General features: G+C 36.1%; 1 protein-coding gene across 7 annotated transcripts in view; it reads left to right on the plus strand.

Moving 5' to 3' along the window:
- VPS13B (vacuolar protein sorting 13 homolog B) overlaps positions 1-16212 on the plus strand; it is a 442303-nt gene that overhangs the window by 356462 nt on the left and 69629 nt on the right. For all 7 annotated transcript variants that reach the window (XM_057400543.1, XM_057400540.1, XM_057400542.1 and 4 more), the window contains 3 exons: positions 1888-2087; positions 5326-5533; positions 5874-6058. In XM_057400543.1, the coding sequence (XP_057256526.1) occupies positions 1888-2087; positions 5326-5533; positions 5874-6058 (593 nt within the window). The remainder of the gene's footprint in view (positions 1-1887; positions 2088-5325; positions 5534-5873; positions 6059-16212) is intronic.

Raw genomic sequence — 16212 nt, forward strand, 5'->3', positions numbered from 1 at the left:
CATTTCTGTATATTGCAGAATTGTGCAATAGTTACTGAGAATTTCTCCTCTTTAAAATCAAAATTCTGCGTACAGTATATCAAAACAATTAATTTCCAAATATTGTACTGCCTCTTAAAATGACTGGACTGAGCATAGCAGGGTGAAGGTGAGCCCTTCCTGTAAAGGGCTTCCTCTTTTTTCTTTCAGTTTAAGACTGTTTGGGAAGGTGCTTCAATCCACAGTTTACAGAATCAAGTCTGAACTAATACCAAAAGGAGAGGTGTCAGGGGGTGCTGATGTTAAGTTTTCTTGATTGTCGCTGAAGTTCAGTGTCAAAAAAAGACTGAACAGATTTTGTCATACAGACCTGTTTCACATGAGACCAGATGCGGGGGTTCAGAAGCCAACCTAAATAGCCCAGAGCTAAAGCCCCTTTCCCAATCATTGACAGCAGTCCTGTTGATCGTCATAGGATGAAGTTTTGCTCAAGCCCTTGATTCATACTGAACTCTAAACTGCTCAAGGGGGAGCTGCTTCTTTTTTGTGGTTCCTACTCAGGGTGGATGCAATTCAGTGCCATTATCGCTATAGGGACTGTTGCACCAACTTCCTAGTAGATGCTGGGTTTAAAAAAAAAAAAAAAAAAGAGGGAGAGAAAAATGCAATATATTTCATCACGAAATATTTCATGGTATTATGAAAGCGTAACTCCTGTCACTTCTGGATTCCAGGAGAGATTTGTAGGCGTTTTACTGCATGTATTCAAAACAATGAGTTGTGTTTCTGTGGGATTTTTCTAGCGGAAAAAGTGTGAAAATATGAAATGGGACTGTACCTTGAAAAATCTGCATGTAAGCCTTAGGTGTGTTTTAATCTTTTGCCTTTTGTGAATAATCGTGTTTCATTAGAAAAATAAGCTGTGGGCATTGTAAAGTATGGTGACATTCAGTATTCAGTCTTGAGTCAAAGTACGAGCACCAGAAAACAAAAAAGTTAACCCAAACTTGATTCATGCAAATATACAAAAGAAATACAGATATATTGTGTTTTGTTTTATTAAACAGTGATTTGCAGTAAGTTAAATTCACAAGAGATCTGACATTTCTAGATCGTGTTTCTTTCTTAAAATATTTGTATCTAATGAGAGTATATAAGTTCTGTCAGAAATCTAACCTGCCTTTATCATTTTGTGTTTTATAAAGCTATGTAAAGTGCAAGTGATCACGATGTGAAAAGTTTAGATTAAATGGGTTTTTTTTTTGTAAACACACATTATAGATCTTGAGTTACAGTAATTGTTTTGAATTATTTAAATTCAGACATTACCCTTATTCTCCTGCTCAGCTCTCTAAAGTCTGGCAAGGCAATATTTTATAATAACTAACCTGAACAAAAGCAGAGAGAATCATTAAAAATAGCTTTTTCCTATCAGTTTAAAATATAATCAAGTGAATCAGCTGTTCTTGTTCTTAATGTATTCTTTCTCAAAAAAAAAATCATAGTTTACTGAAAAATGTCTCTTCTCATAAACCTTAAAATACACACGTAAAAAGTCATGATGTTTTGGCAAATGTCTCTATGTAAGGAATGCGCATGAGACATACCTGCTTCATAACTGCAGCACCATATAAAGTATTCTTAATAGGATTGGAAGACAGAAGCTAAAATAAACCAAATAAAATTTATAAAATCACAAGTCCTGTGGCCCAAATGTGATGCCCTCACTTGGAGAGGAGAGCAATTGCTCACAGAACAATTTCCATGGAAGTCAGTGGGACTAATTGAGCGCCTAATTTCTTGTGGGCAGAGATTCCCTGGCTCATGGTAAAGTGTATTCAGGAAATAAACACATGAATGTTGGGAGAATAGCTACGAGCGGCATTAATTGTCTTTCTGTCTTTTTAGGAATCCATGGATCGTCTTTCGTCCTTGACATAAAAGATTTCCTACTTAAAACAAGTCTCAAAGAAAGAGCCAGGTCTCTGGTGGGCCCTTTCTGCTGCTCAGTTAATGTGGAAGCCAAGTGGTGTAAACACAGTGGTGATCCTGGCCCGGAGCAGTCTATTCCAAAAATATACATCGATCTGAGAGGAGGACTGCTGCAGGTCTGTATAAGCTGCTTATGGTTCTGCTGTTGAACTGTACTGGCTTTGGGTGATTGAGATTTTATGAATAAATTTCATGAAATATTCATAAATAAATTGCAGGTTACAACAGTTCCTTGGGTTGGTGGGGTTTATTTAACCTTTTAAAATAAGTATCTGTTCTTTCATGTAAAACTGTTGATTGAAAAATTGTGTACAATGTTTTGGGTTTGTTTTCTCTTAATACTGCTTAAGTCATGTATTGTAGCTGTATGTGTGTGTTCCCTTTAAACTACTGGGTCAAATTACTAACACTTAATATCTAGGACCCTGTTCTGTTATGTGTGTGTTTGTCTATGAGCTATGCATCTGTAATGCTTTGGGGTAGCTTTAAGAAATACGTATCCTTTCTTTTTAAACTTACACCAATTTCTCATTGGGAGTAATTATAAGCTGTTGTTTGTAGCAATTAATACTCAGTTTTCCATGATATCCTCTCCTTTTTGGAAGTCCCCACAACTTGAAATCAGTCCAAGAAGTGTGGGAGTTCTGGAAATGAAAAATAGATTCTGTGAGGCTTAAACAAGTGGGCTTTAAGATATGTCTTTTTTTAATTATTTTTATTGTAGTATCTATACACACCAAATGTTTAAAAATAAATATATAAATCAAGCATATAAAAGACAAAAAGGCAATTTTGACATTTACTTGTGTCGTTAGGTCTTTTCCCAGAATTGGCATTAAAAGTTCCTAAAACCACAGCCCTGGGAATAGGGATAATTGAATAATATACATTTTTAAAAACTGTATCTTTAAAGTCAGTTTGTTTCTCTTCTTCTTTTTTATTTGTTATTTACAGGTACTTGGCTGACTAGATCTACTTGTTGTTAATAATAAAGTGTTGGGGGGTTTTATCCCAAAATAGTGGGGATTTGATGAGGAACAGAAAAATATCTATAAACCTGAGATAGCCCTTTACTATTAGAGCATACACTGGGGTAATTAGCTTTTGAAGAAAACTTTTAAGTATTTGGTCTGGCAGAATAAATTTGAGAATGCTGACAAAAGCATTAGCAATTCTGTTTCAAATTAATTTATTTAATGATATTACCAGCTCTAAATGTGACCTCATCTTCTACCACTGTTAATTTGTATTGCAGCCGAGCCTAGAGAAGGTACGTGAAATCGGTGCCTCATCTGTGAATGTTGTGGCAGGAGTTCCATGCTCTGGAGTTCCAGCTGCCTAAAAATAAAATTAACAGAAGTGGGAGAGAAAAAGCATTCCTCCCTCCTCTGTCAGTTGGGGACTGAGGCCCCTGAGATGAGCTTAAGTGACACGGGGCTCCTTTGAGGTGGTACTCAACCAAGGGTGGGACCCTGAGCTTGGACGTACTCAGAAAATGCAGTTGAGGGACTAAATTCGTGCCCTAGTAGCCCAGGAGTGTTTAGCTCAGGACTGGCTGTTTAGCTCTGTTTCAAGAGTCTTTGTTCTGAAACAAGGGGGCCCAAAATCACAAAATGGAATATAGAAACCTTTACAATTCGATTTAAGTAATGTTAAGTTTGATGGCTTGGTAACAGTAGCAATGGAAAATTACTGAGGTGCATGATACATAGAGAAAAAAAAATAGAGTACAGCTAGAGAACATACTGAGAATTCTCATGCGATAAATCGTTATAGTTCTTATAGTTGTGACATAGTTTAAGAAAAACAGCCTAGAAAAACAGGACACGGGGATAAGGAGTATCTGGGAACCGCAGGTGTCCAGGATGGGCTACAGTCAAACTAACTGATAAGTAGGAAGATTATTATGTCTCTGGTGCTAACAAACCCGTTAAACTGGTGTGAGCATCTACTGTGCATGCTTCAAAGGCTGCCAGAAGTGATGAAGATTGTTGGAAGAAGTAAATGACCCTCAGAGACCACCACCACAATTCTGTACGCATGCGGGGAACTTTCTGGAAAATTATGTAATCCATACGTAGCCTTATGAATATGTATGCATGCCCAGTGGCTATAAAAGGACAGCTTGTGTGGCAATGGGGAGACACACGTTAGGAGGAGCTATCCCCCGTGTCTCCCGGCACCACAATAAAGAATACCTGCTTGTCAGCTTGAAAACTTTGTTGGCGAGTTTGTTCCTGGAGTTTTCTCCGGATCAGTTCCATGGGCTCACATGTATATGCAGGGGAAGGAAACACTTCCTTTGTGACAGACTTACTACACTCCCTTTAGGCATCTTCTGAATTGTTTTTCATATTTGAATATTTGCGCTGCTCTTTATGTGCACACCTGACCTGTTTACTTTACTCCTACCCATACCATGGACTTCTGAGTTGCTGTCTGATTATTTTTATTTGATCCCACGCTGGTGCTAATTCTTATTTCTTTATTAATTGCTAGTTGCTTCCTTGTCTTCCCTGTTGCTTCTGGGCCCACTCCTGCACATGACGACTAAGGGACTAGTCTCTGTTAATGTGATTCTCTCAAACAGGAGTTTGATTTCAGAAGAGCAATGCTGCTTCTAAAAGCGGGGGGAGAGGGATGTCTACTTCCCTTATTATTTTGCTGTAAAGTGTATGAACCTTCTGGACTTTAAATGCCACTTTTTATTAAATATTTTTCTAAATTTTACAGCTTCAGAACTTTACACTTTTAAACCTCATTGTGAGAACTTTCAGTACATCCCATTCATATGTTGTATATATACTCAGTATTTGTGGTTTAGACGATCTTTTGTACGTCGTTCTAGTCATCTTCTTGCCATTTCACTTAGATTTTAATGCATTCCAGAATTCCACTTTTGGACAAATAAGCTCTTTGAACAGCTTAAAGTTTGCATCTCTAAGGCTTTTGTGTCATAATCTTAAACTGCAAAACTTGTGACCAGTCCTAGCATTATGTACTGCACTCAGCTGTAAGTTCTTGCATATGACTTCTAAGGTCTGTGCTCTTCCAGGCAGCAACAGTATCAGTTGTAAGTGGTAATAATTAATACTTTCCTTTGACCGATGAAAAGAACAAATTTGCCAAATGGCTCTGTAGAGATTTTTTGTTGTTCCTGTTCTTTATCTTCATACTAAGGATACTTGCAAGCAATTGAGGTATAGGGAGAACAGTATGAAAGGTAGATAAAGTTTATATTGGTTTGGGGAGGGTTTTTTTTTGTCAAAAATGACTAAATATTTGTATGTAATTGTTTTATCTTTTTCTTTTCTATTCTTCTCCATTTTTTTTTTTTTTTTTTTTTTTTTTTAGGTTTTCTGGGGTCAGGAGCATTTGAACTGTTTAGTTCTTCTCCAGGACCTTCTGTGGCAGTACCTCAATAAAAAGGGCAGTGTAGAAAAATTGATACCTAAGCATACACACCCCACGTGTTTTTCTATGGAAAGGAATCAGGCCTCAAAAACTGAGCATACCTTGGATGATCTGAGAACTGGCCTGTTCCAGTATATACAAGATGCAGGTAAGAAGGAAATTATTGCTCTCGTGTTTTTTTTTTCTTTCTTTTTTTATTTTAAAATAAATACAGTAGTAATCTACTAAAGATTATTTGCCTCTTACAGCAAATAACTTTATGGCTTTTGGAAGAGCAGTTGAAAAGACATCTGCTAGAATTAAAAAGAAAAATACTTTTTTGATTTCTTTCCATTAAGCCGTAATCTTTTAAAAGTCAGGGAAATTGCTTTTTTATTTTCTCTCCTTTTGATCCTGAGGGGTTTATTTTTAACTACTTTGGTCTCATAAACCAGCATGCTTCTATCTAGAAATTATATAACAGATTATAGCTTTCTTTCATTTTACAGAAGCACAAAAACTGCCTGGTGCCTACGAAGTTGTGTTTTACAGTGAAACTGAGGATAGTCCAGGGATGATGCTGTGGAGGTATCCAGAACCCAGAGTGCTCACTCTTGTAAGAATTAACCCTGTTCCTTTTAATACCACTGAAGACCCAGATATTAGCATTGCTGACCTTGGAGATGTTCTTCAGGTGAGTAATGACAGTTTTCTTCTTTTATTAACAAAAGAAAACATTACTGCTGTAAAGTGAAAATTTTCAAACTTGGGTTTGTTAACAATGAGCACAAAACAAATCTGGGGAGCTCTGTAAAATCACTAGGAGGTAAATTCCACAGCTTGAGCACATCTTTGGTTTTCAAACTACTTGTGCAAACATTTTAATCACTTACCTGTAACGTTCTTCCGTGGCATAAGCTATAGCCAAATTTACAACTTCTGGTTTGCAAGCATATAGAGTTTTTATTCTGGCTTCCTGTGGTTTCATCCATCAGTCTTTAGAGACTTCATTTGATTTGAAACTGAAAAATTTGAGGAATGACCTGGTCTGAAATCGCCAGGACTCAGTGAAATCATTGAACTTAAATCTCCAATCCAGCCCTCCTCTCATGTCTCCACGGTGACAGGTGGCTGTCCTTCTTCTAGTAAGATCTGTGGCGTAGAAAGAAACAATCTGTTTTCTCTCATTCTGCTTTGAGAGGGTTGAAGTGGGCTTCAGTTTGACTGTGTGAGATCATGGAACTGGCCTTCAGAGAAGGGCTGAGTGCTGCAGCTGTGTGACTCTATGCCCAGAAAATAGACCATAACTCAAAATTGCAGTTATCTTTAACTCTGAGAATTTTTGCTTTCACTTTCCAAAGCTACATTCTCTCCTGTTTAGTGTAATTCATCTTTATAAATTCTCTTACTCTTTGCATAGCTATTTTGATTTTAGCTCAATTTTAATTTTGTTAATCTCAGATTCTTTTTTTGTATTACAAATTTGGTCTATCACTTTATTTTTATTTCAGTCTGCCGGTTAGTCTGAATAGTGTTGTGAGTCAAGGGAAATAAGCATCTCCCAGTTCTTCCTATTTGTTCAGAAATCTTGAATTATATTTCATTTTTGCTATAACATTAAAAATTGCTTTTAAAATTGAATTATGCACCAATATGCTTTGAGTTATGGATAAGTAGGATAATCTTCCTCAGATAAATGGTATAATGTTATTACCGTGCACATACAGTTAGTGAGATCATGTAAGTGTCCTGCCAATTTCTTTGCCCTCTAGACAGTCAAATGTCAGCTCCTTTTAGTTATATGAAAATTAAAATTAAGTGGAAAAAAATCAGCACCACTTGGCATGAGGTTTGAATCAAAGATCAAAATTGTGTTATGGTATGCTGTCTTGATGACCCTATTAGGTCGCTATGAAAGCCATCAGTTTACCTTCTTTCAGTATGGTGTTTTCAGAGCACAGCACACCAAATTTTTGGTATAATTACATTACGCTTCCGTTATAGATAACAGACATCATGTGCATAATGTACATGCTTGTGTAATAGTATGACCCTGTATAGGGGTAACATCGGTCCTTAAAGTGGGCATCCACAGCTGGATTTCTACTGTCACACCCGTCCTGCTGCTTTGTACTTCCATGCCATGGTCTAGAGAAGAGAAGGTGGTCGTAGTCATCTTTCATTTCACCTGTGATTGCCTTGGACAGTAAGACAGAAACTGGAAAGCACTCAGCTATCAGTGTTCAGGTTCTGTCAGCTTCTACTGGTCTTCATGTAATTGTTCAGATTTGCATTTAATCTTATACAGTGACCATAGAGAACTATTTCCTTTAGTCTTGTTTTAGATTTGTGGTCAGGCGTTCCTGTATACCTTCTCTCCATAATGCTTTTTACTGCGGCACACTTTCTTCTTAAGGTCTGTCAATTTTATGACTGATTAATTCGTAGTCTTATATTACTACCTTGGACTTTTTAGTTACAAGGAAGAGATGAAGGATGTCAGCCAAATTAGAGGACATCTATTTAAAAACTGTGATTTGGGGCACACAGAGTGCAGAAATGCCTGCAAGACGATCCATATTTTGGTAGTGGGCCATTAATTATGGCAATAACTGTTGCCTGGTTCTAGGTGGTGATTTATCATATTTTCCAGAAATGGCCATGCACCTACACAGAGCAGCTCTGCACAGTGTTTATAAACAGACATTTTAAATGTGGACAGTATGCATTCTTCTAGTAGTCTAACATAGATGGATGGAATAAGTAATATGGAGTTGATTTTCAAATTCTTTGGGTAAACTGCATTTACGAAATATCACAGTCTTTAGATTCTGTTTTATTCAGGAAGTCTTTTGTCAGCTCCACTTTTTTCCCCATATGGATATATGTCTGTTTCTTTAGCGCATATGGAAAATTCACAAAATATAAAAAAGACAAAACAACACTTTTATTCACTTTGTGACATGAACCATTAGATGAACATCTGCAAGCCGGAGACTTCAACTGTTTTGAAAAAAGGTTCCAAATTTAAATACAATGATAACGTAGTACATTAAAAATACATTTTAAAACTTTCCCTGGATTGTGTATATGTTCAAATGCTAAGAGGACCCATAATGTCACCAGCTGTGTTACCAGTTTCCCTCAGTCTTTTAATTTGCATAAACACAGGCAAAGGTGCACTTCATAGTTTGTCTTGATTTAGAAGTTTGCCAGTTACATGTTCTTTTTTTTTTTGAGTAAGTTGCTGTGACATTTCATCAAGCTATCTTTGTTAAACTTTAGCCATATAGTTTTATTCATGGGTAGGTTTTAGAAATTGCTTTGCTTTGATAGCTATTAAATTCCTGAAAATTGCAAAAGCATCACCATAAAAAAAATTTCTCTAGATATTGAAGTTGCTTGTCATCTGCTGTATAAGTGAACAGCTTCAGATTATAGGAGTTGATGTAAGATATATTTCTCTTAACCTTACCTTGCTGCTATCTCTAGATTGTCCCAAGAGCTTATTCTTGTCCTTTTACTTGTGTTGTTGCAAAGATGTTTCACTGATTGAGTTGGTAATGCTATTTTACAATCCCAACATTGTTGCTTTTATTTGTGAAGGGAAAAAAGCAACTGATGCTTCTGCCATGGCACAACATGTTGCGTTTTCTTTACTGATTTGAAATAGAAGTTTGATCTATTTGTTTAAAGGAAGTGAGAGAGAATTCTAAATGCACTTGTAAGAAACTACATAAGGATTGTGTTTCTTTTGGGAGATTGAGTATCTGAACTTGTTCTCCCTGATTACCAGACATTGCAACCCCATTCTATTTAATTTTTCTTCCCTTATTGTCCCGTTTGCAAATGCTGCAAATGCTACAAATGTTCTTTGGCTCTCCGTGATTTATCCTTCTTGAAAACACCTTTAGACTTCCGTGGTACCTCTTCCTACATCACTGCCAAGATCTGTTCTGAATATACCTTCTCAAAGTTTATGTGGTAATATTTGCAAGTTCTTAGTAATGAAGGATATACACGGGCATTATTTTCAGAACACAAAATCAATTAAGTAAAGCAAAAAACAATTTGACACTGTGCTTGTGGGTGCAACCTTGTGTAGCTAACTGGGAACAGAAGTTAATACTGCGTTCTCTAGAAAGAGATGTGGTATTGATGTAGAATATTCCTTAGTCTTCTAAACTGACTATCTTTCTAGTTCCTTGATCAAAACTATCAACTCTTGTCTGTTCTACCAGTTTTCTTTTTTATTTCTACTAATGATTGCCTGTGTTCCAAGTTGTGAGATTTTTTTGGTTGGTGTTTAGAAAGCTCTAAATAGAGCTAAATATCTTCGTAAAGATCAATGTGAGGTGGAGTATACACACGAGCAGTAGTTTCATGTTCTTACCAGAAGAAAAAGTAAATAGGCTGCATTTTGTCCAAGTTATGTGATTAATACTGCTGTAAGCCTCCTCTGGTGTACCCCTTGCATAAGGGGCATCTACCGAAAAGAAAGACCTTCAAACAGGAACTCAAATCTTAGTAAAGGCATGCCCTTTTGATCTTGACTGCTGCTAAGATTATTTTTAAAATACATCAAGAAGAAAAAGTGTGTTCCACTGATAACTTTACTTAAGACAGCGCACCTTTCTTAAGAGTGAAGTTAATTCCAGTGCTGACTTCATCTAATATCAATGTAAAGCAGGGTAATCCATTACTGCCCAAATCAGCAAGGGCAAAGGGTGGAACAGTGTTGATGTGAGAATCATATTCACACCATAGGAGCAGAGGAAAGTCCAAACCTGGAAAAAAATTCAAAAAATTAATTCAAAAGGTAATAAGCAAGATGAAATATCAATGCCATTAATTTAAAATATTGAAGATTTATATTGGTGCATCAAAAGGGATGCTCTCTGAGACTTTCTCAGTTACAGCAGGTGAAACTTTTACTTGATTCAAGTAAATTACTGCTAAGAGAAAGTCTTGGGTTGAAGATATGTGGATAAGCAAGTTTAAAAGCCTATTTTATTATGTACTTACAGAAATTATGCACACAAAACCAGGGAGACAAAGCCTACTGTTCTTGCTCCAAAAGTTAGTGTTACTTTTAAGACACTCTCTTATGCAGATAGTGTCTATAGCAAAAATTGTGCAAAAGGTCTGTTATTTGCTCTGTGATGTCCTTGTTCCATAGCAGTTAAAAGTTGGAATCTGTTGGTAGTGATGATTCTCATTCTTGTGAATCTGTGCATAAAATGTCTTCCCCTGAGGACTTTGAAGCCTGGTAATAGCCTTCAAGGAAAATATGATTTTTATGGCATATGATGACTTTAAAATTGTACAGATACAGTATCGAGTTAACTATATTTAGGTGTTTAAGCTCAAAGAAAGTGCTGTCGGGTATCTTTGCTATGGAGCTTAAAACTGTACTTGCATTATGCACTTAGTTTCTTCCTGTGTCTTCCTGCATTCTGAGAACCTCAGATTTACATTTGCCTTCATCTCTGGTTAGCCTATGTTGGTTTACTTTTCTCATTTCATCTGGGCCACGTATTTATATCATTTATCTTTACCAAGAATGAGGTTGACAAGTTTGGGTTGGCAGGAGAGCGACCTCAGCAAAATAGGAAAATAATTTCTGTAATGTCAGGGAATTGTTCTTCTTTTCTGTTCAGGCAGATGAACAGGACATGCAAATGATTTTCTGTGCAGCTGAAGGCCTATTTTTGGCTCGTGAACTTTTTACAGAGATGCTTAGTGTTTGCCATCCATTGTAGAGGTATCTTTCCAATAAAGGATATTGCTGACACTGCTCCATATCTCAAAAAAAAAAGCAGATATGTATTGTTACAAGAGCATTTACACAAGTGGTTATGGATTTAAAAGGTGGAGAAAAGCAGATTTGTCTAATCAAAGTGATCACATAATGTGTAATGCTCCAAATTCTGAGCTCTCTGATTTATATAAGCTGCATCACCAATAGAGACTTAAAATTCTTTCTTCTGGATTGTCATCCAGTGAAAGATGCAAGCTCTTAAAGCTTACAAGACAAAAGGAAGATAATCTGTGACATTTGTTCATTTCTCCATATGAAGTTAAAATAAACTATCTACTGAACTATAGCCCTGACAAGTGTTTGTATTTGAGGATGTTTCCCTTGTGTACCTGCTAGAATTCCTATTGCATGCAAGCATAGTCAGCATTATAACAGCTAATGAAAAGATGAATATGTGCTGAGGTCTTTCTTCTTTATATAGTGTCCTAATAAACAGAGCACTTCTGGTTTAGAAAAGTGGTGATTAAATTAACCAAATTTCAAGGTCTGCTGGAGGAAATCAGGGCAATGAGTGTAGTTCTGAGGTTGCCAGGGCTTAACTGAGATTTAATGAGGAAAGACTAGGTAAATAAAACTACTCTGGTAAAATTCACTCAGAGCATTTGCTGAGATGGTGAAATCCCTTGTAAGAGAACATAAAATATTTCCAACTTCAAAAGATGTGGATTCAAAGAATTGTCTGTTGCATTGCCTTACGTGCTTAGGTTATTTAAATAAAGCATTGACAAGCTCTGAAGTCTGGAATCTCATTTTTTCAACGCTGTCAGCCAATAAACAGTCATTTTCTAACACCTTGTGGCTGTTTAAACAGTGGCTTAAGGAAGCATGAGCTTAAGAATGACTGACATTAGACCTACTGTAAGTCATTATTCCAGGAAGGATTTGACATGACAGTCAACAGGAAAAGAATTACGATCAATGTCAAAGACATTCATTTTTCCTTTTAACCGAGAATATCTCATTTTTGGCTGGCTCTGCTTCCTTTTTACTTTTCATTCCCTATTGGGGCTGCAGTGTTCAGCTGGGCATTTGAGAGTCTGGGAAAAGAACTTTTGGGGAAACCACAGATTTTATTCATGTTTGATTTATTTCTTTACATTCCCAAAGCAAGAACTATTTTGGAAATCCAGATGATTTGTGTGTGACACATTACTGATTTAAGTTCATAGTATTATTAGATAATAAGCCGTAAAGTTCAACTGTGCTTATCAATAAACCTTTCAGTTTGCAAATTTTTAGCTCTGCTGCTACGCAGTTCAGCACATGTCTTCAAATAATCAGTTTTTTAGATGGATGGTGAAATAATTTGTCTAGCTGTTGTGGATTACTCAGAAGGCAAATTTGGTGTTTTGACTAGGATTCTGCTTTTTAAAACTTCAGTTTCTTGTTAATTCTACTTTCTGATGTTACTCAAAATGATTGTACTAATCCTACTCCTCCTATACATAGACTGCATACGGAGTTTCTATGAGCACTCTATTGTGTGAAGAGTTGCAAAAAGCTTGAAACAGTACAGTGTAATTAGTGAGCGTATCTGATGATAAACTGGAACTGTAACAAATGCCTGTAATTATAATGTAGGAAACTGCTTTCCTGTCAGTAGAAAGTGTTTACATCCATCCAAAATGTATGCAGGTCATCCTATAAACAACTGGTCTGTATAAGAGGGCTTGTAGCCTGATGCTAGCAAGTTTTGTGATGCTGTGCAGAGTTCTGCAGGTTTCCCAAAGTTAAAACTCTGACTATTAATGATAAGCATTGTCTTCATTTTCTTGCAAGGAAGGAAGTAGGGGCTAAAAGAGTTGCAGTATTATACAGTGAGTCTTAAGCAGATGGTGAAACAGAGCCTGTTCTCTTTAGAAATTCCAGCTTTAAACATTATTTGTGAACTTCCTTGCCTGAGAGTAGGATTATCTCAGACTTTACTATTTTGTTACTGTATTTTGTGTGTATAATCTTAATTATTTTGCTGTGTGATCTTAGTGTTCACTGCATCAGGATGAGACTGTATCATTGGCCTATAGTTTCTGTGCAGTCTGCAGGGAGTTAAGCGTAACTTGTTGGGAATGTTAATGGAAGTTGTGCATAATTTGCCTTTGCATCACACTGAAATTTACCCTTTGGGGTTACTGAGCCAGTGAAAATTCTACCGGGTGCCAGAGGACTGACGAAACCATCAGATTATCTTAATGACAGATTTACACTCTCCTCGTGTTCTGTAGTTTTGCAGATTTTGTAACTCTGATTTATAAAACTTTGCAAACCCAAGTCCTTCCTGCTGTACACTGATCTTGTGACATTTCTTGTAGGAATCAGGCTTTACTGTGGTGAGAATATGTGGTCAAAATAGCCTGTATCTGAAAATTGTGCCATACTTTATGTATTAATAGACTGCTACCCTCAATCCCAGAGGTGACTACATATCAACAGCATAGTGCTTACATTATTAATAAATACTGAAGCTTAGAAAATGAAAAGCCTTTAGAAAACTGTTGTCAGATTGTTCCTTTATCAGAAAAAGAGAATAAGGAGTATTGCAAGGAGGAGGTAAGTCCCTAATGTAAGAAAGATCTCTTCTCTGTATGCTTTTCTTTCTCAATACTTGCAACAATAGGTTGACACTAATAAATTAAATTAAATACTGTTGCTTTTGCTATTAGAAAAGTGATCTTCACATAAACTCAGTTCATCTTGAGAGATGAATGACAGTTAGTAAAAAATACGGGCTTGTGTATCATTTTCCTGTTTAAAATGTCCTGCAGAAGTCTCAATTATAGCACAGCGCTATTCTGTGCTTTCTTAACAAAAGCTTTTAGTGTGTTTAGAGTAATGAAAAAAGCCAGTATTGTGACAGATTACATTACTATACACACCTGCATTTGCTCTGAACCTGCTAGCCTGATAAATTGATAAGTTGGTCACATGTTGTTTTAAAAAGGCAAAGAACATCATTCCTAATAAAAGAATGCTACATATTTCTTCTAAAAGGTTAAAAAGCATTTCTCAGGGCTCTTAAATTACCATATTCTGATACCAAGGGAAAATAAAAACTGGGCTTAGAGTCTTGTTTGTACTTAGAGGGCTTTCCGGACAGGAAGGCAATCTTGATGCAATTCAGTAAGCCACAATACCAGTGGGGCATTACAGGTGAAAAACTTGCAGCTGTACCCCTCACCACAATGTATTACAACTGTACAGTGGAATATTTCCTGTACAGAAATAGGGCTTGGTTAACTTTGTTTCCCAAGAGTAGATCACATTAAAATGTTATAAAATCATGATTTCCTGCATTTGAATACTTGTGGTTTCTCAACTGGTTCCAATATTACAAAGGGTTTTTTATAGCTTCTATTAGTTGAAGATGTATAGAAGTTTTTTTCCAAAGTCAGCTAAAAGGCAGTTATATATTTTTAAAGAACAGTTTCTCTCAGAAGACAGGAGTTTTCTTTCACATCTATTACACACATTTATCATAAGTATTTAATATTTATTTTATAAATTGCAGTATAGATGTAAATTTAAATTAAATGAAATAAATATGCTAATAGGACCATAAATAAATTTGTTAAATAGAGTTGAAAGAACTAAGGTATATGTTATTACTCAGGAAGCAAAATAGTAGTTATTTTCATTATTCAGCTAAAGACCTCAGTATGAATAGGGAAAAAATTAAGCAGATATTGCATATTTGATCTTAAAGTGGGTATTTATAATTTAAATGTTCTAGCTTTAGGAGAAATTTCTTAATAGATTTTAAAGAGAAGTCAAACAAATTCAGTGAAGAAATTATATTAGATAATTTTGAAAAACTTTTAGAGTTGTGGTGTCTGATTATTCCCGAGTGTTGAAAATTGAGAGTGAACCGTGGAATAACTTTAACTGCCCAAAATATACGAGTATGTAACAAGTCAAAATGGTGTCAAAGTACAGAAAACCATAATAAAAACACAAAGGGGATCGAGCCGGGAGGACAGCAAATTCCTTGTACAACGAGAATGTTTTTAATGCTACTACTACTGCTAATCTTAATACTACTAATACTCAGCTGAATTTTTACCTCACTGTAAACCACTAGATTTTTTTTTTTGTTGTTATTTGGATCTTCATGAAAAGGGAAAATTGGTGGTCTGTAGCTGTGCCAGGGGAGGCTGTTTTCCACACTGATATGATACAATCTTAGCCCTGAGGAAGGCTAAAAAAATGTTATCCAACGGGCAGTTTGGTTTGCAGCATGATTTCACAATGTCAGTCACATAAGATAAACAGCAGCGTGGATGTTGAAGTATCGTACAATTGTTCAAAATGTTGTTCCACTGGTCATATTGGACTGTGTGTGTTCTGTGAACAGGCATATTAAAGAGGTTTTATTCCACTTAATATTGATTTTCTTTTTCATTTCTCTGTAATGTATTTTTCCACAGGAAAGTATATTTATTTTGCTGTTTTATATAAATAATACTTCCAAATCAAATTTAAAAGTAAAGTTCTTGGTAGTTATTGCCAGAATTGTTTCCCTAATGAAAATCTGGATAAAGCTTTTTATTTCCTGCTACTACTGTTCACCTAAGGGGAGAATTGTATTTTTAAGGCAGTTGGCTCTAAAACAGTAAAATATCCTAATAACAGAATAGCTTTATGACAGAGTAATCAGTTTACTCATGCTCAGGAAGCTGGAGTTAAAATCTCAGCATGGGTTGATGTCTTACACAAAGTGCTAGTTTGTACTGTATTCTGCCTCTCATTCACTTAGGTGGCCCTGCTTGGAGGAGATAAAACACACACACGCTTCCTGTCTTCTGTGTACATTTTCTTGTACAGTAGTTGTTTCTGGAACAAAAATAACTTCATTTCCAAGAGGAAGCGCCCACGATCTGAGGGACTGAGATTCAAGAAATGAACATGTATTCTGTGAAAGCTTATTTTATAGGAAAAACGTGAATCTAAAGGAAGCATCACTGAAAACAACATTAAGCACATTCTGCAACCCAGCTGTTAATATCTTTCTTTCTCAGTTGGACAAGGTGTAT

Source organism: Pezoporus wallicus, unplaced genomic scaffold (genome assembly GCF_028554395.1).
Source record: "Pezoporus wallicus isolate ANWC-B61680 ecotype Strahan unplaced genomic scaffold, APGP_CSIRO_Pwel_v1 contig_7985, whole genome shotgun sequence".
Classification (NCBI taxonomy): domain Eukaryota; kingdom Metazoa; phylum Chordata; class Aves; order Psittaciformes; family Psittacidae; genus Pezoporus; species Pezoporus wallicus.